The following is a 26,080-nucleotide window of genomic DNA, read 5'->3' on the forward strand; positions in this document are numbered from 1 at the left end:
CCTCCCTGGTATAAGGGTCAAGGATGTCTTGGGGTGTATGCAGGGCATTCTGGAGGGGGAGGGTGAACAACCAGTTGTTGTGGTGCATATAGGTAACAACGATATAGGTAAAAAACAGGATGAGATCCTAAAAGCTGAATATAGGGAGTTAGGAGGTAAATTAAAAAATAGGACCTCAAAAGGTAGTAATCTCAGGGTTGCTACCAGTGCCACGTGCTAGTCAGAGTAGAAATAGAAGGATATATCAGATGAATACGTAGCTAGAGGAATGGTGCAAGGGGGAGGGATTCAAATTCCTGGGACATTGGAACTGGTTCTGGGGGAGGTGGGACCAATACAAACTGGACGGTTTGCACCTGGGCAGGACAGGGACCGATGTCCTAGGACGAGTGTTTGCTTGTGCTGTTGGGGAGGGTTTAAACTAAAATGGCAGGGGGTTGAGAACCTGTGAAGGGAGACAGAGGAAAGGGAGGCAAGGATAGAAGCAAAAGACAGGAAGGAGAAAAACAAAATTGGAAGGCAGAGAAATCAAGGATGTAAATCAAACAGGGCCAAGTAAATAATAATTCTAACAGGACTAAGAGTGTTAAAAACTCAAGCCTGAAGGCTTTGTGTCTTAATGTGAGGGGCATTCGTAATAAGGTGGATGAATTAGCTGCGCAAATAGATGTAAATGGTGGATATGATATAATTGGGATTACGGAGACATGGCTCCAGGGTGACCAAGGCTGGGAATTCAACATCCAGGGGTATTCAATATTCAGGAAGGACAGGCTAAAAGGAAAAGGATATGGGGTAGCATTGCTGGTTAAAGAGATTAACACAATAGTAAGGAAGGATATTAGCTCTGATGATGTGGAATCCGTATGGGTAGAGCTGAGAAATACCACGGGGCAGAAAACGTTAGTGGGAGTTGTATACAGATCCCCAAACAGTAATGCTGAGGTTGGGGATGGCATTAAATGGGAAATTAGAGACGCGTGCAATAAGGGCACAACAGTTATCATGGGTGACTTTAATCTACATATAGATTGGGCTAACCAAATTAGTAACAATACCGTGGAGGAGGAATTCCTAGAGTGTATACGGGATGGTTTCCTGGACCAATATGTCGAGGAACCAACTAGAGATCAGGCCATCTTAGACTGGGTATTATGTAATGAGAAAGGAGTAATTAGCAATCTTGTTGCGTGAGGCCCCTTGGGTCGGAGTGATAATATAATGGAATTCTTTATTAAGATGGAGAGTGAAGTAGCTGACTCAGAGACTAGGGTCCTGAATTTAAATAAAGGAAACTACGATAGTTTAGGATTCAGCAAAGGAGGACAAAGGGATTAATTAAGAGGGGTAAAATAGAATCTATAATAGAATAGTAAGCTTGCAGGTAACATAAAAACTGACTGTAAAAGCTTCTATAGATATGTGAAGAGAAAAAGATTGGTGGAGTCAAGCATAGGTCCCTTGCAGTCAGAATCAGGGGAATTTATAATGGGGAACAAAGAAATAGCAGACCAATTAAATACATACTTTGGTTCTGTCTTCACAAAGGAGGACACAAATAACCTCCCAGAGATGTCTGGGAACATTAGGGTCTAATGAGAGGGAGGAATTGAATGAAATTAGTATTTGTGAGGAAATGGTGTTAGGGAAATTGACGGGATTGAAGGCCGATAAATCCCCAGGGCCTGATAATCTACATCCTAGGGTACTTAAGGAAGTGGTCCTAGAAATAGTAAATGCATTGCTGGTCATCTTCCAAAATTCTATAGACTCTGGAACAGTTCCCATGGATTGGAGGGTAGCTAATGTTACCCCACTATTTAAAAAAGGTGGTACAGAGAAAACGGGGAAATATAGGTATGCCTGACATCGGTAGTGGGGAAAATGCTGGAGTCCATTATAAAACAGAGCACTTGGAAAACAGAGACAGGATCGGACAAAGTCAACATGGATTTACAAAAGGTAAATCATGCTCAACTAATCTACTGGAATTTTTTGAGGATGTGACTGGTAGAATAGATAAGGGAGAACCAGTGGATGTGGTCTATTTGGACTTTCAGAAGGCTTTCAATAAGGTCCCACATAAAAGATTAGCATGCAAAGTTAAAGCACATGGGATTGGGGTTAAGGTACTGACTTGGATAGAGAACTGGTTGGCAGACAGGAAGCAAAGAGTTGGAATAAACAGATCTTTTTTCGAGTGGCAGGCAGTGACTAGTGGGGTACTGCAGGGATCGGTGCTAGAAGCCCAGCTATTCACAATATACATTAATGATCTAGACAAGGGAACTAGATGTAATATCTCCAAGTTTGCAGACGACACAAAGCTGGGTGGACGTGTGTGCTGTGAGGAGGATGCAGAGAAACTCCAGTATGATTTGGACAGGTTGGGTGATTGGTCAGATGCAGTATAATGTGGATAAATGCAAGGTTATCCACTTTGGTGGCAAAAACAGGAAGGCAGATTATTATCTGAACAGCAACAGATTGGGAAAAGGGTAAGTGCAACGAGACCTGGGTGTCCTTGTGGACCAGTCGCTGAAGGTAAGCATGCAGGTGCAGCAGGCAGTTAAGGCGGCAAATGGTATGTTGGCCTTCATAGCGAGAGGATTCGAGTACAGGAGCAAGGATGTCTTGCTGCAGTTGTACAGGGCCTTGGCGAGACCTTTGTGTGCCGTTTTGGTCGCCTTAGCTGAGGCAGGATGTTCTTACCATGGAGGGAGTGCAGCGAAGATTCACCAGACTGATACCTGGGATGGCAGGAATGACATATGAAGAGAGATTGGGTCGATTAGGCTTATATTCGCTAGAGTTTAGAAGAATGAGAGGGGATCTCATTGAAACTTATAAAATTCTAACAGGATTAGACAGACTAGATGCAGGAAGGATGTTCCCGATGGCGGGAGAGTCCAGAACCAGGGGACACAGGCTAAGGATAAGGGGTAAGCCATTTAGGACTGAGATGAGGAGGAATTTCTTCATCCAGAGAGTGGTGAACCTGTGGAATTGTCTACCACAGAAGGCAGTTGAGGCCAATTCATTAAATATATTCAAGGAGTTAGATATATTTCTTAAGGCTAAAGGGATCAAGGGATATGGGGAGAAAGCAGGGACAGAGTACTGAATTTGGATGATCAGCATTAAATATGCATTAAATGGCGGAGCAGGCTCGAGGGGCCGAATGGCCTACTCCTGCTCCTATCTTCTATGTTTCTATATACCACACTGCTGAGGACAAATAGTTACCAAGGAGTTAACTAATTATTGCTAATTCAGGATGAGGCAGTTGAAGCCCCTTTGAAATATAGACTGTAGGCTGAAAACCTAGAACGTTTAACCCAATCAACTCTTGAGGGACCATTCGAGTGAAAATTCTAGTAATTCTCTTCAAAACATAAACCAGCATAAATTTCATGATTCGCAACACCCTGATTAAGCCAAGTTCCCCTCCAAATCACACACTAGCCTGACTTGAAAATATATCACCGTTTCTTCATCATCGCTGGGTCAAAATTCTGGAACTCCCTCCCTAACAACACTGCGGGAGTACCAAAACCACACGGACTGCAGCGGTTCAAGGCGGCAGCTCATCACCACCTTCTCAAGGGCAATTAAAATGGGCAATAAATGTTGGCCTTGCCAGCAACGCCCACAGCCCGTGAACGAATAATTTAAATTTTTTTAATGAAGTTTCATCTTACTTCAATAATGTCAGGGACTTGCATAGGTTCAAACTCCGCAGCACAAAGCATCTCTGCTTCTTCTGTGGTCCCTTCTGGCTCCTGAATCAAAAAACATTCAGAACATTAGCCCAAATATCAGCAACTGCAAGAGAAGAGAATATCAACTAATGCGCAAGGAAAAGACATGTCTTACAATTGAAGATAATTTTATCAGGTTCTGCAAATCTGGGCTGCAATGTAAAAAATGACTTATTTGCTTCCCTTCTGCCTTCCCCCTCCCAGTCCAAGACCCTATGACATAACAGCAAAGTTGAGAGAAACTGCCATTCTACCCATCCAGAGCCCATGTATAATTATTCTATCATGGACTTCCACTCATTCCCACCACTATCAGTAGATCCCTTACTTTAAAGAACACAAAATGCCTTCCCTTAAGTGCCAGGAATTTAAAATTCTTCAACTCCCTCTTCTCCAAGGCCATCAATCCAGCATTTTTATAGGGTGTCAAGTGACCCGGAATATCTCTCATATATCCCTGAATTGAAAATGTATGTTCCAATCTTTGGCCTTGTTTGAGGTCCACTGTGCGCTTCAGCCCTATTCTCATTATCCAAGTTAAAAAAGCTTACTTACTTCAACCTTACTGGTTACATTGCTTAATTTGAAGACCTATATCATGCTTCTACTCAGCCTTTTCTCTAGTGAAAAGATTAACTTAGTCCCATGCAGCCTAAAATCATCATGGTCACTCTTCTTTGAACCCTTTCTGAATTATGCATGCTCTTTTTACAATACAGTGACCAAAAGTGCATGCCACACTCCAGAATTGACCTCATCAATGGTCTATGATTGGCATAAGACAGAACCACAGTCTCACTCTTTGCAACAACAGAGCATGAGTTTCCATTTTAAAGTTGTTACAATGCACTGAAAATGCTTCCACTATACAGGAGTAGAAGAATCTATCTCCATCCATGTATATATGGTAATGTTTAATCAAATGCACTGCACCCAATATCAAATTTAAATGATTTTGTCAGTGTCTTTTTCCCCTCCTGGTAGCTCCACTACCAATAGTCTCAAAGTACACACAGTATACAATAGCAAAATACTGCGGATGCTGGAAATCTGAAACAACAACAGAAAGTGCTGGAAATACTCAGCAAGTCAGGCAGCATTGAGGAGAGGAGAGGAGAAACAGAGTCAACATTTCGGTTCGAACCCTTCAGTATAGTTGTTTAAAGCCATTATACTTTTTCAGCTGAAGTCGAGTCTTGACGCAGCACAATGAGCTCGGTGCTATTTTCCTCTTGATATTCTGCGACTGCACTCTCAGCATTTCCCTCATCTGAAATGTTCATCACTTCAACATCCTGTGCCCGGTCAATAACCTCCTGTGAAGAAAAAAAACATCAAGGCAAGAAACCTGTGGCATTGTTAAATTACGCTTACTACACAGCATCCCAAGCCCTGCACCACACAGTGGTAAAATGAGAGAGTGTGCACAATCCCCCCACCCACCCCCCAAATTCTCAATCTCAGCTATGTAGATATACCAAGCAATGGCCACTACTACCTCACAGGAACTAATTGGGTGGGCGAGATCAGGTAAAATAAAACAAAGTAAAAACTACTTCCAAGACTGCACCCATACACCTCCAGGTCAATGCACGCCTTTCATTGGAACAGTTCACCCAATGATCCTTCAGTCAGCAAAACAGATGCAGTCTTTCACTAAACTACACCTCCTAAATTAGTGTAACTTGGCCATCAATACTACAGGCCAGTAAAACATACATGTTGGGAACCCAATCTTCTATAGAAAACCTAACAACTTGCATTTATATAGCACCTGTAATGTAGGAAAACATACCATGGTGCTTCACAGGAGTGCAATCAGATAAAAATTGACACTGTGCCAAAGGAGATATTAGGATGGATGACTAAAGGCTTGGTCAAAGATGCATGTTACAGGAAACTCTCGTTTAAACAGCACCTAAATATCCAGAATTCTCGCTCCGAAAACGACACCTCAATAACCAGCAATGTTGCGGAGTCCGAGTCTCCCGCGGTGGCGCTGTCGGAAGTCGGAACACCTCAAAACCCCTGTAACAGGAGCCGGACTCTCCCGCGCTGCCGGTAGTCTCTTCTGATCCGCCATTTTACAGGGGTACTGTGTGTCTCCCACGCTGCTGGTAGTCATTGCATTGCATTACCCTCAACTGGCAGTACTGTAATCAAGCATCTTCCACCATCCATTTAACACAACATTCTGTAGGTGAGTACCCAATTACTGTATACTGCACATTTCTTGATTTTTTAATTTTTGTTAAAAATAGCCTCGGTAGATAACCCTCTCCATCATCCAGAATTTTTGATCAACCGGCACCACGCCGATCCCGTTGGTGCTAGATACCAAAGAGTTTCCTGTATAAGGAAGAGATGTGGAAAGGCATCGAGGAAATTCCAGAGCTTGCAACCTAGATGGTGGGCGGGGATCCAATACAAGTCAGCGAGTACAGTGGTGATGTGCGAGTAATTGCCAGTTTATTCTCATTTTTGGGCGGGAAAGTGGAGTGGAGGTCGAAGATCAGCCATGATCTTATTGAATGGCAGCGTAGGCTCAAGGGGCCGAATGGCCTACTCCTGCTCCTAATTCTTATAAAAACAGATTGGAAGAGCTTCTACAAGTATGTAAAAAGGAAGAGATTAGTGAAATAATGAGTCCCTTAGAGGCAGAGACAGGAGAAATTATAATGGGGAATAAGGCAGAGGCGTAATGTGTCAGCCATGGCTCAGTGGGAAGCACTCTCACCGGAGTCAGATGGTTGTGGGTTCAAGTCCCACTCCAGAGACTTCAGCACAAAAATCTAGGCTGCTGCTCCAGTGCAGTGCTGCACTGTCAAAGGTGCCATCTTTCGGATGAGACGTTAAACCTGTATGCTCTCAGGTGAACGTAAAAAATCCCATGGCACTATTTCGAAGAGCAGGTGAGTTCTCCCCAGTGTCCTGGCCATTATTTATCCCTCAATCAACATCACAAAAACAGATTCTCTGGTCATTATCACATTGCTGTTTGTGAGAGCTTGCTATGTACAAATTTGCTGTCGCGTTTCATGCATTACAATAGTGACTACACTTCAAAATTACTTCACTGGCTGTGAAGCGCGTTGAGACATCCTAAGGTTATGAAAGGCACTATATAAATACAAGTCTTCCTTTTTTTTCCCCCAAACAAATATTTTGTATCTGTCTTCACAGTAGAAGGCACAAAAAAAGTGAGGAAACCAAGGGTCTAATGAGAGTGAGGAATTTAAACTAATTAATATTAAAGAAAATTTACTGGGGAAATTAATGGGACTAAAAGCAGATAAATCCCCTGGCCTTGATGGTCTACATCCTAGGGTTCTAAAAGAAGTGGCTGCAGAGGTAGTGGATGCATTGGTTTTGATTCTATTCAAAAAAGGTGGTAGAGAAAACGGGAATTACAGGCCGGTAAGCCTGACATCGGTAGTGGGGAAAATGCTAGAGTCCATTATTATAAAAGATGTAATAGCAGAGCACTTGGAAAACAGTGACAGGATCGGACAAAGTCAACATGGATTTACAAAAGGTAAATCGTGCTTGACTAATCTACTGGAATTTTTTTTGAGGGTGTAACTAGTGAAATAGATAAGGGAGAACTAGTGGATGTGGTGTATTTGGACTTTCAGAAGGCTTTCGATAAGGTCCCACATAAGAGATTAGCATGTAAAGTTAAGGCACATGGGATTGGGGGCAAGATATTGACTTGGATAGAGAACTGGTTGGCAGACAGGAAGCAAAGAATTGGAATAAACGGGTCTTTTTCCGAGTGGCAGGCAGTGACTAGTGCGGTACCGCAGGGATCGGTCCTTGGACCCCAGCTATTCACAATATATATTAATGATCTAGACAAGGGAACTAGATGTAATATCTCCAAATTTGCAGATGACACAAAGCTGGGTGGACGTGTGTGCTGTGAGGAGGATGCCAAAAAACTACAGGATGATTTGGACAGGTTGGGTGATTGGGCAGAAGCATGGCAGATGCAATATAACGTGGATAAATGTGAGGTTACCCACTTTGGTGTCAAAAACAGGAAGGCAGATTATTATCTGAATGGCAATAAATTGGGAGAAGGGGAAGTGCAACGAGACCTGGGTGTCCTTGTGCACCAGTCGCAGAAGGTAAGCATGCAGGTGCAGCAGGCAGTTAAGAAGGCAAATGGTATGTTGGCCTTCATAGCGAGAGGGTTTGAGTACAGGAACAAGGATGTCTTGCTACAGTTGTACAGGGCCTTGGTGAGACCACATCTTGAGTATTGTGTGCAGTTTTGGTCGCCTTATCTGAGGAAGGATATTCGTGCCATGGAAGGAGTTCAGCGAAGATTCACCAGGCTGATACCTGGGATGGCAGGAATGACATATGAGGAGTGATTGGGCTTGTACTCGCTGGAGTTTAGAAGAGAGGGGATCTCATTGAAACTTATAAAATTCTGGCAGGACTGGACAGACTAGATGCAGGGAGGGTGTTCCCGATGGTCAGGGAATCCAGAACCAGGGGTCACAGTCTAAGGATAAGGGGTAGACCTTTTAGGACAGAAATGAGGAGGAATTTCTTCACCCAGAGAGTGGTGAACCTGTAGAATTGTCTACCACAGAAGGCAGTAGAGGCTAATTCATTAAATATATTCAAGAAGGAGTTGGATATATTTCTTAAGGCTAAAGGGATCAAGGGGTATGGGGAGAAAGCAGGGACAGGGTACTGAACTTGGATGATCAGCCATGATCGCATGGAATGGCGGAGCAGGCTCGAGGGGCCGAATGGCCTACTCCTGCTCCTATCTTCTATGTTTCTATGATCTTCCAGAACAGTCCGCGTGGGTCTGAAGGTAGCAAATGTAACCCCGCTATTCAAGGAAGGAGAGAGAAAACAGAACTATAGACCAGGTAACCTGACATCAGTTGTCGGGAAAATGCTGGAATCCATTATTAGGGACGTGTTAACAGGGCACTTAGAAAATCATAATATGATTACGCAGAGTCAGCATGGTTTTATGAAAGGGAAATGGTGTTTGACATATCAATTAGAGTTTATTGAGGATGTAACGAGCAGGGTAGATAAAGGGGAACCAGTGGATGTAGTATATTTGGATTTTCCAAGAAGGTGCCACACAAGAGGTTGTTACACAAGATTAGGGCTAATGGCATTGGGGGTAATATATTAGCTTGAATTAAGGATTGGTTAACAGGCAGAAAACAGAGAGTAGGAATAAACGGGCCATTTTCAGGTTGTAACTAGTGGGGTGCCGCAAGGATCAGTGCTCGGGCCTCAGCTCTTTACAATCTCTATCAATGACTTAGATGAGGGGACCGAGTGTAATGTATCCAATTTTGCTGACGATACAAAGCTAGGTGGGAAAGTAAGCTGCGAGGACGACGCAAAGAGGCTGCAAGAACGTGGCAGATGGAGTATAATGTGGGGACATGTGATATTATCCACTTTGGTAGGAAGAATAGAATAGTAGAATAATGTTTAAAAGGTGAGAGACTGGTAAAAGTTGGTAGGCAGGGGGATTTGGGTGTCCTTGTACATGATTCACAGAAAGTTAACATGCAGGTACAGCAAGCAAATAGGAAAGCAAATGGTATGTTAGCCTTTATTGCAAGGGGTTGCAGTATAAAAGTAAGGAAATTTTGCTGCAATTATATAGAGCTTTGGTGTGTAAGAATATGGGCCTTTGAGGGTATTTTGAGGGATTCGGCCTTGCAAGAGTTAAATGACCCTAAGCTTTTCTCTAAAAGCTAGTGTTCTGCAAAAACACACTGCCTTGGACTTTCTGCTGACTTCAGAGTTCCACTACCAACTGTCTCAAACTACACACAGTATAGTTGTTTAAAGTCTTTATACTTTTTCAGCTGAAGTTGAGTCATGACGCAACACAATGAGCTCGGTGCTATTTTCCCCTTCATACTCTGCGACTGCACTCTCAGCATTTCCCTCATCTGAAATGTTCTTCACTTTGACATCCTGTACCTGTTCAATATCCTCCTGTGAAGAAAAAAATAATCAAGCCAAGAAACCGGTGGTATTGTTAAACTACTCTTACTACAAAATGACACAGCTTCCCAAAGCCCTGCATCACACAGTGGTAAATTGAGAGATTGTACACAATCCCGCACCCCCCCACCCCATCAGCACCAAATTTTCAATCAGCTACAAAGGTACATCATTATACCAAGCAATGGCTAGTACTATCTCACGGGAATGGAAAAATAAAAGCTTTTCTCTAAAAGCTAGTGCTCTGCAAAAAGACACTGCCTTGGACTTTCTGCTGACTTCAGAGCAAGTGCAGAGTCACAAGTGGCCTGGTTATTGAAAAAAACTGATTATTGCTAGAATAGCGAGGAAAAGAACAAGGGAGACTCGGAGCTGACTACAGCTCACCTCTTTTTATTGCTGTGGGAACATGCAAACTTTTGTGAGTTGTTGAAATATAACCAAATATAAATCCGTCTATCAGAATCAAATAATAGATGAAGAAAGCTCATTTGCCTAAACAAAGGCCTGAGCTTCATCCCCTTACACCCCCATCTGAATGAATTTCGAGCTCGGCACGATGCTGAGCTCTTCTTCCGTCGCCTTCGTCTCCGTGCCCACTTCTTTGGCCAGGAGTCTTCCCCCCGCACGGCTGATCCTTTCTCCCGCTTTCTAAATTCTCGTTCTACTTGGACCCCTCCCTCTGGCCTTCTACCCTCTCTAGATCTTTTCATTGCTAACTGCCGACGTGACATCGGCCGTCTCCATTTCTCTGCTCCCCTCACTCACTGCAACCTAACTCCCTCTGAACTTGCAGCACTCCATTCTCTCCGATCCAACCCTAACATTATCATTAAACCTGCTGATAAGGGTGGCGCTGTTGTTGTTTGGCGAACCGACCTCTACCGTGCAGAAGCTGAACGCCAACTCTCCAACACCTCCTCCTACCTCCGCCTGGACCATGACCCCACTAGCAAACATCAAGCCATTGTTTCCAAGTGTGTCACTGACCTCATCTCCTCCGGAGATCTTCCCTCCATGGCCGCCAACCTCAGTCCCCCAACCCCGCTTCTACCTCCTTCCCAAGATCCACAAACAGGACTGCCCCGGTAGACCCATCGTTTCAGCCTGTTCTTGCCCCACGGAACTTATCTCTTCCAATCTCGACTCTATTTTTTCCCCTTGTCCAGTCTCTTCCCACCTACATTCGCGACTCTTCCGACGCCCTCCGTCACTTTAACAGTTTCCAGTTTCCTGGCCCCAACCGTCTCCTTTTCACCATGGACGTACAATCCCTCTACACCTCCATCCCCCACCAGGACGGCCTTCGGGCTCTCCGTTTCTTCCTTGAACAGAGGCCCAACCAGTCCCCATCCACCACCATCCTCCTCCGCCTGGCTGAACTTGTTCTCACATTGAACAACTTCTCCTTTGACTCCACTCACTTCCTCCAAATTAAAGGTGTTGCTATGGGAACCCGCATGGGCCCTAGCTATGCTTGCTTGTTCATGGGATATGTGGAACATTCTTTGTTCCAGTCCTACTCAGGTCCCCTCCCTCACCTCTTTTTCCGGTACATCGATGACTGTATTGGTGCCGTTTCCTGCACTCGCCCTGAACTGGATAAGTTCATTCACTTTACTTCCAATTTCCACCCTGCCCTCACCTTCACATGGTCCATCTCCGACTCTTCCCTTCCCTTCCTTGACTTCTCCATCTCCATTTCTGGCAATCGGCTTTCAACAAACATCCACCACAAGCCCACCGACTCCCACAGCTACCTGGACTACACTTCCTCCCACCCCGCTTCCTGTAAGGACTCTATTCCATTCTCCCAGTTTCTCCGTCTCCGCCGCGTCTGTTCTGACGATGCCACCTTCCATACTAGTGCTTCTGACATGTCTTCCTTTTTCCTCAACCGAGGATTCCCCTCTACCGTGGTTGACACGGCCCTTGACCGTGTCCGTTCTATTTCCCGCACTTCTGCTCTCACCCCTGCCCCTCCCTCCCAGAACCACGATAGGGTTCCCCTTGTCCTCACCTTTCACCCCACCAGCCTCCACATTCAACGGATCATCCTCCGCCATTTCCGCCACCTCCAACGTGATCCCACCACCAAACACATCTTCCCCTCACCTCCCCTTTCAGCATGCCGAAGGGACCGCTCCCTCCGCGACACCCTGGTCCACTCCTCAATCACCCCCAACAGCCCTGCTCCTTCACCTGGCACCTTCCCGTGCAAGCGCAGGAGATGCAACACATGCCCTTTTACCTCCTCCCTTCCCACTGTCCAGGGCCCCAAACACCCCCCTTCCAGGTGAAACAGCGTTTTACTTGCACTTCTTGCAATTTAATATACTGTATTCGCTGCTCACGATGCGGTCTCCTCTACACTGGGGAGACCAAACGCAGATTGGGCAACCGCTTTGCGGAACACCTCCGTTCAGTCCATACGGGTGACCCTGAGCTTCCGGTCGCCTGTCACTTTAATTCACCGCTTCACTCCCACTCTGATCTCTCTGTCCTCGGGCTATTGCATTGTTCCTCGAGTTTACTTTGAGCTTCATTGGAACAGCACCTCATCTTTCGATTGGGCACTTTGCAGCCTGCCGGACTCAACATTGAGTTCAACAATTTCAGATAATTATCCCTGCCCCCATTTTTCATGCAGTATGATTTTTGCCATTCCCATTTGCAACATTTTATCTTTCCTGCCTCTTACAAAAGTACAGGATGTTCTTTCTACTCCTTCCTCCCCTCCCCGCCCCGTCTCTGCACCTGCTTAATATCGGTTACATCTCCAGCTTTTTCCAGTTCTGATGAAGGGTCCCAGACCTGAAACGTTAACTCTGTTTCTCTCTCTCCACGGATGCTGCCTGGCCTGCTGAGTATTTCCAGCATTTTCTGTTGTTATTTCATTTGCCTAAATATTGGTATGAAACAATTATGATGGGTATCAATCCTGTGAAAGCACTCACCTGCTTATTAAGAAAATCTCCTTCTTTATTGTCTTCTGTTTCACTATCAACGATGTACCCTAAAGAACAAAACACACATATAAACCACATGCCAGCTCATTTTTGAGATACATTAGAAACTACTGCTACTCAATGAATGAGTGGAGCAATGGGTTAGACCATTCTCCTTATAATTCTGCCCATAGTGATCTGATGAACTTCAGGGATCCCATCTCTACCTAGTTACTTGTGGATAAATCTACAGCACAAAACTGTCTACCATTTGGCAACTACACTTGAGAGAGGACACAAGTGCTTGGCTCAAGTCAGCAAAATTTCACACAAGTCAGAAGGATTCAGGCCACAGCCCAGGACTTAACCTAGGTTGATACTTCAGTGCATATTGAGAGTGTGTTGTATTATATTTGTTTGGATAAGTTGCTAAACCAAAGCCCAATCTGTCTGTTCCAGACGGTCAGGTGAACATTAAAGATCCCTTGGCATTGTTCAAATAACAAGGTATTCTCCTGGTGTTCAGCCCAACATTACTCCTAAATGCACCACTACCAAAAACAGATTCATTGGTCATTCAACGTGATGCTGTTCTTTGCATCCTGCTTCCTCTCCTTCAACCACTGCTGGTACAAAAGGCAGTAATTAAACACCAGCCTTACTCGGACATGGGAAACAGAAATATTACACCAAGTACACTGCTCCGAGCTTTCATTTACAGGTAACCCACATTACTCCAGAACTAGTGTCCCAAAACAAGGTTCCATTTTCCAGCACTTATCTTCTGCACTTCAGCAAACACACACAGAAAAGTAAGTATCTGCATCTTGAAAATGTATTTATTTCTCTACCTTTCCCCGTACTCTTTGATGTTCTATTGCTTGGGGTCTCTGGGCTGGTTGAAATGTCATCAGGATTTCCTCCTTCCTCTTGTATTACCTGAAGACAGGAATCCAGTCATTAGCATAGGGTAAAGTCAGAATTGTTGTACAGTACAAACATTTGGAAACTTATAGGTAAGCTAGTGGCTCCATGAGATTAACTGCTCAGATTTCAATAATGACAAACCGGTGGGAAAACTTTACAACATTACAAGTGTACAGGACATACAGGAAACTTTGTGATATCCGGCACCGACGGGACCAAACTGTTGCCGTCCCATCAAAACTGCCGGACAAACCAGCGGTAATGTTAAAACATACGGAGCAGCTCCGTATCTAGCAACAAACCCTCAACAGCTTCTAAACAGTCGGCCGTAGCTTGCAGCATCTCTGTAGCTAAGCAACAGCTTTAGCTAGACCTTGCAGAGCCTGACTGGTGGAAAAAAAAGCAACGAAAAGAAAAAAAAAACTTACTGAACCGACTCCTGAATTTTGCCGGTGGATCGAGCATTCCGGACAGTTAACCTCCGGATAAACCAAAGTTTCCTGTAATTACAATCCTACTGTATTTGGAGAACCCCCGGCTTTTCTTCTCCACTACAAACCGTCGTCTTAAACCCCTCTCCCCTCCACCACGTGCGAGGAGCTCATGGACTTCTTTGTCACAAAGATTGAGACCATCCGTTCAGCTGCCTCCCTCCCTTCCCCTAACCACCAAGCCAAACTTCCCCCAAGGTTCCTCTCTGCCCTAGCCTCGAACTTGCATCTTTCTCTAGTTTCTCTCCTATACATAGATATGGGGGGGCGAGTTGGCTGAGGCAGATTGGAAAAATAGATTAAAAGGTATGGCGGTAGATAAGCAGTGGCTAGCATTTTTAAAAATTTCATAATTCTCAACAAAAATACATTCCATTGAGAAACAAAAACTCCACGGGAAAAGTGATCCATCCGTGGCTAACTAAAGAAGTTAAGGATAGCACTAGATTGAAAGAAGAAGCTTGTAATGTTGCGAAGACCGGTAATAAGCCTGAGGATTGGGAGAGTTTCAGAAACCAGCAAAGGATGACCAAAACATTGATACAAAGGGAAAAAATAAAATGAGAGAAAACTAGCAAAAAATATAAAAACAGATTGTAAGAGCTTCTACAAGTATGTAAAAAGGAAGAAAGTAGCAAAAGTAAACGTTGGTCCCTTAGAGGCTGAGACAGGAGAAATTATTATGCGGAATAAGGAAATGGCAGAAACATTAAACAAATATTTTGTTTCTGTCTTAACAGTAGAAAACATAAAAAACATACCAAAAATGGTGCGGAACCAAGGGTCTAATGAGGGTGAGGAACTTAACGTAATTAATACAAGTAGAGAAAAAGTACTAGAGAAACTAATGGGACTAAAAGCTGACAAATCCCCTGGACCTGACAGCCTACATCCTAGGGTTCTAAAAGTGATGTGTCTAAAGGGATAGTGGATGCATTGGTTTTGATCTTTCAAAATTTCCTAGATTCTAGAACAGTTCCAGCGGATTGGAAGGGCGCAAATATAACACCGCTATTCAAAAAAGGAGGAATCCATTGTTAAGGAAGGGGCATCAGGGCACTTAGAAAATCATAACATGATTAAGCTGTCAACATGGTTTTATGAAAGGGAAATCATGTTTGACAAATGCATTAGAGTTCTTTGAGGATGTAACTAGCAGGGTAGATAAAGGGGAACCAGTGGATGTAGTATATTTGGATTTCCAAAAGACATTCGATAAGGTGCCACATAAAAGGTTATTACACAAGTTAAGGGCTAATGGGGTTGGGGGTAATATAGTTGCATGGATAGAGGATTGGTTAATGGACAGAAAACAGGGAGTAGGGATAAATGGGTCTTTTTCAGGTTGGCAGGCTGTAACTAGTGGGGTGCCGCAAGGATCAGTGTTGGGGCCTCAGCTATTTACATTAATGACTTAGATAAAGGAACCGAGTGTAATGTATCCAAGTTTGCTGATGATACAAAGCTAGGTAGGACAGTAAGCTGTGAGGAGAACACAAAGAGTCTGCAAAGGGATATAGATAGACCAAGTGAGTGGGCAGTAAGGTGGCAGATGGAGTATAATGTGGGGAAATATGAGGTTATTCACTTTGGTAGGAAGAATAGAAAAACAGAATATTTTTAAAATGGTGAGAAACTTTCAAATGTTGGTGTTGAGAGATTTGGGTGACCTCGTGCAAGAAACACTGAAAGCTAGCATGCAGGTACAGCAAGCAATAAGGAAGGCAAGTGGCATATTGGCCTTTATTGCAAGGGGTTTGGAGTACAAGAGTAAGGAAGTTTTGCTACAATTGTTCAGAGCCTTGGTGAGACCACACCTGACGTACAGTAGTGCACAGTTTTGGTCTCCTTATCTAAGGAAGGATATACTTGCCTTGGAGGCGGTGCAACAAAGGTTCACTAGATTGATTCCTGGGATGAGAGGGTTGTCTTATGATGAGAGATTGTGTAGAATGGGCCTATACTCTCTGGATTTAGGAGAGGGGATTTCATTGAAACATACAAGATTCTGAAGAAGATTGACAGGGTAGATGCTGAGAGGTTGTTTCCCTGGCTGGTGTATCTAGAACTAGGGGGCAGTCTCAGGATAAGGGGTAGGCCATTTTAGACCGAGATGAGGAGTAATTTCTTTACTCAGAGGGTTGTGAATCTTTGGAATGCTCTGCCCCAGAGGGCTGTGGATGCTGAGTCGTTGCGTATATTCAAGGCTGAGATCGATAGATTTTTGGACTCTAGGGGAATCAAAGGATATGGAGATTGGGCAGGAAAGTGGAGTTGAGGTCGATGATCAGCCATAATCTTATTGAATGGCGGAGCAGGCTCAAGGGGCTGTATGGCCTACTCCTGCTCCTATTTCTTATGCCCTCTCTGAGCTCATCTTCTTCACGAGACCCACCTCCTTCTTCCTCAATCCTATTCCCACCAAACTGCTGGCCACCCAACTTCCTTTCCTGGCCCCATGTTAGCTGATATTAACAGTTTTCTCTCCTCAGGTACTGTCCCCCTCCGCTTTAGATTTGCCATCATCGCCCCCTACGCAAAAACCCCACCCTTGATCCCCTGCTCTTGTAAACTAACTCTCCCATCTCCAACCATGGTAAACTATGCCTCCTCGTCCTTCTCGACCCGTCTGCAGCCTTTGAGACTGTTGACCACACCATCCTCCTCCAAAGCCCTGTCTCCATCATCCAGCTGACTGGGACTGCCCTCGCCTGGTTCCATTCTTATCTATCCAGTCATAGCTAGAGAATCACCTGCAATGGCTTCTCTTCTCACAGTGTTACCTCCGGTGCCCCCCAAGGATCTATCCTTGGACCCCTCATTTTTCTCATCTACATGCTGCCCCTTGACGACATCATCCAAAAACATGTCAGGTTCCACATGTAGGCTGACGACACTCAGTTCTACTTCACCACCACCTCTCTTGACCCCTCCACTGTCTCTAATTTGTCAGACTGCTTGTCCAACATCCAGTCCTGGAGGCGCAGAAATTTCCTCTAACTAAATATTGGGAAGTGTCCCTGCCACAAACTCCATTCCCTACCCACCGACCCCATCCCTCTGCTTGGCAAATGTCTGAAGCTGAACCAGATCTTGTCGTATTCAACTCCAAGTTGAGCTTCCGACCGCATATTTGCTCCACCTCCATAACACTGCCCGACTCTGCCACTGCCTCAGCTGCTGAAACAAGAATCGATGCCTTTGTTACCTTTAGACTTGACTATTCTAATGCTCTCCTGGCCAGTCTCCCACCCTCCATAAATTTGAGCTGATCCAAATGTCTGCTGCCCGTATTCTAACTCGCACCAAGTCCCATTCACCCATCACCTGTGTTCGCTGACCAACACTGGCTCCAGGACTTGCAATGTCTTTATTTTAAAATTCTCATTGTTTTCAAATCCCTGTTTCCAAATCCCTCTGTGGCCTCGCCTCTCCCTATCTCTGTACCTCCTCCAGCCCTACAACCCTTCGATGCGTTCCTCCAATTCTGGCTTCTTGCGCATCCCCAATTTTAATCACTCCATCACTGGCAGTCGTGCCTTCAGCTGCCTAGGCCCTAAGCTCTGAAATTCCCTCCCTAGAACTCTCCATCTCTCTCTTCTCCTTTAAGACTCTCCTTAAAACCATCTTCTTTGACCAAGCTTTTGGTCATCTGTCCTCATATCCCCTTATGTGGCTCAGTGTCAAATTTTGTTTGATAACACTCTTGTGGACGTTTTACTAGGTTTTAAAGGCACTGTATAAATGCAAGCTTTTGTTGTTATTACTGTGAGACCCCTGTAATCTACCCAAGAATCTTGAACACCTAAAATGATCCAACTTATTCCATTACTCTAAGGCATTGACATGCAAGAGATGTTGGCCCATAATTTGCTGTCAAAATAACAGCGAGGCGAATTGCGCTTACCATTATTTATGTGCAAATGGTAACGCAACTTTAGGCGAGGGCAGATGCGTGGCACTACGCAGAAATACAAAAGTTGATGTCCGAGATGAGCCACTCCGCCATTAGCTTCGCAAAAATGGCATCTTGCTGTCAGACTCACCATTGAACAGCGTGAAATTACTGTACTTGCATGGTAGATACAAACTAAACTCGCCACAGAAAGTTACAGCTGGTCTGAAGGGAGTTATATAAATGCAAGTTGTTGTTGTTGCAACAAGGAGCCTGTTACGGAGCCATTTAAGGTCGGTGCATATTTAATTAAGCATGGAATAGCTGTCAGAAATTCTTTGACTGCTGTGGCAATTACTGTCAGTGAACCTCTGGCACCAATAATTAACTATTACAGGTATGGAGTCTCATTCCTTCAGGTTTTAATTGGGGGAATATTTGTTGGATATTTTAAAAATGTGAAATTTAAAACTAAAACTTTATTTCCATCTTTATTTCTTTTTCTGTACCTGATTCGGCATTGAATTCACCCATTCTAATTTACACTTCCTTCTCGGTCCTTGCGCTGTTTATTTCACAATCCTTCAATTCGATTGGTTAAGGAGATACACAGTTGCTTACCCAGTTCACTCAGTTCCCAGATGCCCAGTTTCCCTTGCTGTGAGTTTTTCAACTTGCACTTCCAGCAACTTGCGATGCAAAATATCATTGAGATTAAAAGGGGCACGGGCACATTTTGATGTATATTAATGATCTGGACTTGGGTATACAGAGCATAATTTCAAAGTTTGCAGAAGATACGAAACTCGTAAATGTAGTAAACAACGAGGAGGATAGCAACAGACTTCAGGAGGACATAGACAGACTGGTTAAAATGGGCAGATACATGACATTTAATGCAGAAGTGTGAAGTGATCACATTCTGGTAAGAATGTGGAGAGGCAAATAAACAAAATGGTACAATTTTAAAGGGGTACAGGAACAGAGAGACCTGGAGGTGCACGTACACAAACCCTTGAAGATTGCAGGACAAGTTAAGAAGGACGTTAAAAAAGCATATGAGATCCTTGGCTTTATTAATAGAGGCAAAAGCAAGGAAGTTATGCTAAATCTTTATAAAATACTGGTTAGGCCTCAGCAGGAACATTGTGTTCAATTCTGGGCACCACGCTTTAGGAAGGATGTCAACGCCTTAGAGAGGGTGCAGAAGAAATTTACTAGGATGGTACAAGGATGAGGGGATTCAGTTATGTGGAGAGACTGGAGAAGCTAGGGTTGTTCTCCTTTGGGCATAGAAGGTTAAGAGATTGATAGAGGTGTTCAGAATCATGAATGGGTTTGATAAAGTAAATAAGGTGGAACTGTTTCCAGTGGCAGCAAGGTCTGTAACCAGAGGACACAGATTAAGGTGATTGGCAAAAGAACCAGAGGTGACATGAGGAAACATTTTCTTTTTACACAGCGAGTTGTTGTGATCTGGAATGCACTTCCTTAAAGGGTGGCAGAAGCAGATTCAATAGTAGCATTCAAAAGAAAATTGGATAAATACTTGAAGGGAAAAAATTTACAGGGCTAAGGGGAAGAGCAGGGGAGCAGGATTAATTGGATAGCGCTACTAAAAAGCAACACAGGCACAATGGGCTGAATGGCCTCCTTCTGTGCTGCATCATTCTATGAAGACTAACTAACAGCAGAAACTGTCAGATTCACTCCTACGGCAAACTATGGCCAGTTCACTTCAGTCCAGCTCTAAACAACCTTTGGATCAGGCACAAAAGACAAATATTCCAACATAACATTCTTAGTGGGTATACCTAGCGAGTTCATAAACACTATTACGAACTGTATTGTTCCACAACAACTTGCATTTATACAGCACCATTAACATAGAAAACATTCCAAGGTACTTTACGTAGGAAGAAGAGAATAGGTACACATCAAAGGAATAAAAAGGTGGACACCAAGCCAAGATGTGAGAGTTAGGAGAGGTGGCCAAAAGCTGGATTTTGAAAGATTTTTAAAAGGTGAAGAGAGAAGTGGAAAGGTTCAAGCAAGGAGTTCCAAAGAGCATGTCCAAGGCAAATGAAGCCTCTGCCACCTCTGGTGGGACAAAGAGAGGACCAAATAATGCAAGGCTGGAGGAAATTGAGAGATGGGATGGGGTGATTATATGAATCGATTTTAAAATAAGGACTTACATTTAATGTGTTTGGAACAGGAAATGACAACAGCCCCGAGACCGGAGAGGCAGCGGACCTACAAGGGAGCACCAGAGGCGACAGAGCTACTTAAAGAGCAGCCCGAGGCAGCGAGGCCCAGAGCCCGGAGAGGCAGCGGACCTGCGAGGGAGCACCAGAGGCGGCGGAGCTACTTAAAGAGCAGCCTGAGGCAGCGAGGCCCACAGCCCCGAGAGTCAGCGGATCAGCGAGGGAGCACCAGAGGCATACCAATCCAGGTTCTGGGTAAAAAGTAATCCAAGTGTGACGTCAGCAGGAAGCAGGTAAGTGATTGGTTGGTGAGTATTTCTCTTTTTTTTTTAAACTAACTCTGTTTTATAGTTTCTAAGGTCTCTCTGGTGTAGCGGGGACTGTTGGTAAACTATTTAATTGTAGTGTAATTAGTGGGATTGATTGATTTAATTTAAACTCAATTAATTAAAGGGTAAGTCATGGCAGGACAGCCCGGCCCTGTGATCTGCTCCTCCTGCGAAATGTGGGAACTCAGGGACACTTCCTGTGTCCCTGACAACTACGTGTGCAGGAAGTGCACCCAGCTGCAGCTACTGACAGACCGCATTGCGGCACTGGAGCGGAGATTGGATGCATACTGGAGCGTTCACGGTGCTCGGGACATCGTGAATAGCACGTTTAGGGAGTTGGACACACCACAGGTAGAGGTTGGACAGGAAGAAAGGGAACGGGTGACCAACAGGCAGAGTACTAGGCGCAGGCAGGTAGTGCAGGGGTCCCCTGTGGCCATTCCCCTCTCCAACAGATACACCACTTTGAGTACTGTTGGGGGGGGATGGCTTATCAGAGGAAGGCAGCAGCAGCCAACTTCCTGGCACCAGGGGTGGCTCTGCTGCACAGAATGGGAACATAAGAACATAAGAAATAGGAGCAGGAGTAGGCCAATCGGCCCCTCGAGCCTGCTCCGCCATTCAATAAGATCATGGCTGATCTGATCCTAACCACCAATCCACTATCACAGAACCAAGAAGAAAAAGAGTGGTAGAGCTATAGTAATAGGGGATTCAATTGTAAGGGGAATAGATAGGCGTTTCTGCGGCCGCAAACGAGGCTCCAGGATGGTGTGTTGCTTCCCTGGTGCAAGGGTCAAGGATGTCTCCGAGCGGCTGCAGAACATCTTGGAAGGGGAGGGTGAACAGCCAGTTGTCGTGGTGCATATAGGCACCAATGATATAGGTAAAAAGCGGGATGAGGTCCTAAAAGCGGAATATAGGGAGTTAGGATGCAAATTAAAAAACAGGACCTCAAAAAGGTAGTAATCTCAGGATTGCTACCAGTGCCACGAGCTAGTCAGAGTAGAAAAAGGATACTTCAGGTGAATACGTGGCTAGAGGAATGGTGCCAGGGGGAGGGATTCAAGTTCCTGGGACATTGGAACCGGTTCTGGGGGAGGTGGGACCAGTTCAAACCGGACGGTCTGCACCTGGGCAGGGCTGGAACCGATGTCCTAGGGGCAGTGTTTGCTAGTGTTGTGGGGGAGAGTTTAAACTAAAATGGAAGGGGGTTGGGAACCTGAGCAGGGAGACAGAGGAAAGGGAAACAAGGATAAAAGCAAAAGATAGGAAGGAGAAAAACAAAAGTGGCAGTCAGAGAAATCAACGGTTTAAATCAAACGTGGCCACAGTAAATAATAATTCTAATAGGTCTAAGAGCGTTAAAAAAACAAGCCTGAAGGCTTTGTGTCTTAATGCAAGGAGCATTTGTAATAAGGTGGATGAATTGGCTGCGCAAATAGAGGTAAACAAATATGATTTGGTTGGGATTACGGAAACGTGGCTCAAGGATGGCCAAGACTGGAAACTCAACATCCAGGGGTATTCGATATTCCGGAAAGATAGGCAAAAAGGAAAGGGAGGAGGGGTAGCATTACTGGTTAAAGAAGGGATTAACACAATTGTAATGACGGATATTAGCTCTGATGATGTGGCATCTGTATGGGTAGAATTGAGAAGTACTAAGGGGGAAAAAACATTAGTGGGAGTGCTATATAGACCTCCAAACATTAAGGCGGAGGTTGGGGATGGCATTAAAAGGGAAATTAAAGAAGCGTGCAATAAGGGCACAGCAGTCATCATGGGTGACTTTACTCTACATATAGATTGGGCTAACCAAATTAGTAACAATACTGTGGAGGAGGAATTCCTGGAGTGTTTACGGGATGGTTTCCTGGACCAATATGTCGAGGAGCCAACCAGAGATCAGGCCATCTTAGACTGGGTATTATGTAACGAGAAAGGATTAATTAGCAATCTTGTTGTACAAGGCCCCTTGGGTCGGAGCGATCATAATATGATCGAATTCTTCATTAAGATGAAGAATGAAGTAGTTGACTCAGAAACTAGGGTCCTCAATTTAAATAAAGGAAACTACGATGGTCTGAGGAGCGAGTTGGGTAGGACTGATTGGGGAATGGCACTCAAAGGGTTGACGGTGGATAGGCAATGGCAAACATTCAAAGACTGAATGGATGAACTACAGAAGTTGTTCATCCCAGTTTGGCATAAAAATAAAAAAAAGGTGACTCAACCATGGCTAACAAGGGAAATTAGGGATAGCATAAGATCCAAGGAGAGGATATACAAATTGGCCAGAAAAAGCAATAATCCTGAGGATTGGGAGCAGTTTAGGATTCAACAAAGGAGGACACAGGGATTAATTAAGAAAGGGAAAAAAGAATGAGAGTAAGCTTGCAGGGAACATAAAAACTGACTGTAAAAGCTTTTATAGATATGTAAAGAGAAAAAGATTGGTGAAGTCAAGCGTAGGTCCCTTGCAGTCAGAATCGGGGGAATTTATAATGGGGAGCAAAGAAATGGCAGACCAACTAAATACATATTTTGGTTCTGTCTTCACAGAGGACACAAATAACCTCCCAGAAATACCGTGGAACATAGGGTCTGATGAAAGGGTGGAACTGAAAGAAATCAGTATTTGTAGGGAAATGGTGTTAGGAAAATTGATGGGACTGAAGGCCGATAAATCCCCAGGGCCTGATAATCTACATCCCAGGGTACTTAAGGAAGTGGCCCTAGAAATAGTAGATGCATTGCTGGTCATCTTCCAGAACTCGATAGACTCTGGAACAGTACCCATGGATTGGAGGGTAGCTAATGTTACCCCACTATTCAAAAAAGGTGGCAGAGAAAAAGCGGGGAATTATAGCCTGACATCGGTAGTGGGGAAAATGCTAGAGTCCATTATTATAAAAGATATAATAGCAGAGCACTTGGAAAGCAGTGACAGGATCGGACAAAGTCAACATGGATTTACAAAAGGTAAATCATGCTTGACTAATCTACTGGAATTTTTTGAGGATGTAACTGGTAAAATAGATAAGGGAGAACCAGTGGATGTGGTGTATTTGGACTTTCAGAAGGCTTTCGATAGGGTCCCGCATAAGAGGTTAGCGTGCAAAATTAAGGCACATGGGATTGGGGGCAAGATATTGACTTGGATAGAGAACTGGTTGGCGGACAGAAAGCAAAGAGTTGGAATAAACGGGTCGTTTTCCGAGTGGCAGGCAGTGACTAGTGGGGTACCGCAAGGATCGGTCCTAGGACCCCAGCTGTTCACAATATATATTAATGATCTGGACGAGGGAATTGGATGTAATATCTCCAAATTTGCAGACGACACAAAGCTGGGTGGGAGGGTATGCTGTGAGGAGGATGTCATGAAACTCCAGTACGATTTGGACAGGTTGGGTGATTGGGCAGAAACATGGCAAATGCACTATAATGTGGATAAATGTGAGGTTATCCACTTTGGTGGCAAAAACAGGAAGGCAGATTATTATTTGAATGGCAATAGATTGGGAGAAGGGGAAGTGCAAAGAGACCTGGGTGTTCTTGTGCACCAGTCGCTGAAGGTAAGCATGCAGGTGCAGCAGGCGGTTAAGAAGGCAAATGGTATGTTGGCCTTCGTAGCAAGAGGGTTCGAGTACAAGAACAAGGATGTCTGCTGCAGTTGTACAGGGCCTTGGTGAGACCGCACCTTGAGTATTGTGCAGTTTTGGTCACCTTACCTGAGGAAGGACGTTCTTGCCCTGGAGGGAGTGCAGCAAAGATTCACCAGGCTGATACCTGGGATGGCAGGAATGACGTACGAGGAGAGATTGTGTCGATTGGGCTTATACTCACTGGAGTTTAGAAGATTGAGAGGGGATCTCATCGAAACCTATAAAATTCTGTCAGGTCTGGACGGGGAGTCCAGAACCAGGGGTCATAGTCTAAGGATAAGGGGTAAGCCATTTAGGACTGAAATGAGGAGGAATTTCTTCACCCAGAGAGTGGTGAACCTGTGGAATTCTCTGCCAGAGGGCAGTGGAGGCCAGTTCATTAAATATATTCAAGAAAAAAAGAGTTAGATATATTTCTTAAGGCTAAAGGGATCAAGGGATATGGGGAGAAGGCAGGGACAGGGTACTGAATTTGGATGATCAGCCATGATCTCATTGAGCCTGCTCCGCCATTCAAAGGGCCGAATGGCCTACTCCTGCTCCTATCTTCTATGTTTCTATGCATCAAAGCAACAGAAGAGACTAGGCTAAACTAAAAAAAAAAAAAATTATTCCCCTCATTTTTTATCAGTTGCTGGAAATCTAAAAACAAAGAAAATGTTGGAAACATTCAGCAGGTGAGGCAGCAAGTTTGCAGAGAGCAGACAATTTAACTTTTCAGGTGCAGACCCTTTGTCAAAACTGTTTTGAAGAACGGTTTGCATCCAAAGCGTTAAACGTTGTCTGTTTTCTCCACAGATGTTGCCTGACCAGCATTTTCTGTTTTTGTTTGTTATAAAATTGCTGTATTGTTGGTGATGCTGTCATTCATAAAAGCAAAACCTTCCGGTAACCTATCCCATGGCACTACTGCAAGAGCATTGGAGATCTCCCAATGTCTCAGCAAACGTTCTCCCATCAATCAATACTAAAACGGATTAATCTGGTTATTTATCTCATTGCTGTTTGTGGGATTTTGCTGCCAACAAATTGCCTGCCGCGTTTCCCTATATCACAACACGTCACAAGTATTTCATTGGCTGAGATGCGCTGTCGGGAGGTCCCGAGGTGGCGATTTATTTATATTTTCCTTGCAGCTTTCTGTAATAACTTTCCCACACGATGAGCACCCACAATGACTGACAGCTGCCTGAACACGAACACAGCCGCCTTCCCGGGCTCGGCCCATCCCCCACTCCCGGCCTATCCCCCCACTCCCGGCCTCCCTTCACCTGCCGCAGTCGCTCCAGCAGGACGCTTTTGTTGCCGTTGGTGTCGAGATTTCTCTTTTTCAGCTCCGCTTTCAAGTCCACCACCCTAAGTTCGGCCAACCTGCGCAAGCCTCCCTCAGCAACAGGCAACATCACCCTGTTATCCTCCGCCGTTGCAGCCATTCCGTCCTCACAAAAATAGCCGGGAGCAAAGGCTCCACAAAATGGCGGCCTCCCGCATGCGCATGCGTTGGAACTGGCGCCACGCACCGCGCATGCGTGCCTTGAAGCGGCGCGAACTCCCGCCGCTAGCTCTGTCGCGTGGCTGGCAGCTCGGCGCAGCTTTCCCGCAGGCTGCGGCGGGCCGAGCTCGGCGCCTCAGGCAAGTGGCCCCAGTTATTAGTGTCCAGCAGCAGACGATCTGTACGCGAATAGAGATCCTTAAAATAAAACGCAATCTTAGCATGCGCATAAAACAGGTCCGGTAAGGAAAACTGGAAGCCCTCATTTCAGCTGGCCAGCGCTGTGACAGCACACAGGAGGAGGCTATTCTTTGACAGAGCTGTCCAAATAGGCCCACTCCTGCCCATTCCCCACG

At 44.8% G+C, this 26,080-nt stretch overlaps 1 protein-coding gene across 3 annotated transcripts in view; it reads right to left on the minus strand.

Moving 5' to 3' along the window:
* Positions 1-25,725, minus strand: part of LOC147108419 (scaffold attachment factor B1-like) — a 90,822-nt gene extending 65,097 nt beyond the window's left edge. For 2 of the 3 annotated variants that reach the window (XM_086005038.1, XM_086005039.1), the window contains exons 1-6: positions 25,504-25,725; positions 13,564-13,651; positions 12,722-12,780; positions 9,615-9,755; positions 4,937-5,077; positions 3,702-3,782 (exon numbers count right to left, since the gene is read on the minus strand). In XM_086005038.1, coding sequence (XP_085861164.1) covers positions 3,702-3,782; positions 4,937-5,077; positions 9,615-9,755; positions 12,722-12,780; positions 13,564-13,651; positions 25,504-25,665 — 672 coding nt within the window. In that variant the 5' untranslated portion in view covers positions 25,666-25,725. The remainder of the gene's footprint in view (positions 1-3,701; positions 3,783-4,936; positions 5,078-9,614; positions 9,756-12,721; positions 12,781-13,563; positions 13,652-25,503) is intronic. The other variant, XM_086005037.1, reaches the window with a different exon arrangement.
* Between the last annotated feature and the right edge of the window lie 355 nt (positions 25,726-26,080).

This window comes from Somniosus microcephalus, chromosome 13 (genome assembly GCF_052327205.1).
Source record: "Somniosus microcephalus isolate GS21.2 chromosome 13, FLI_Smic_1.0, whole genome shotgun sequence".
NCBI classification, from domain to species: Eukaryota; Metazoa; Chordata; class Chondrichthyes; order Squaliformes; family Somniosidae; genus Somniosus; species Somniosus microcephalus.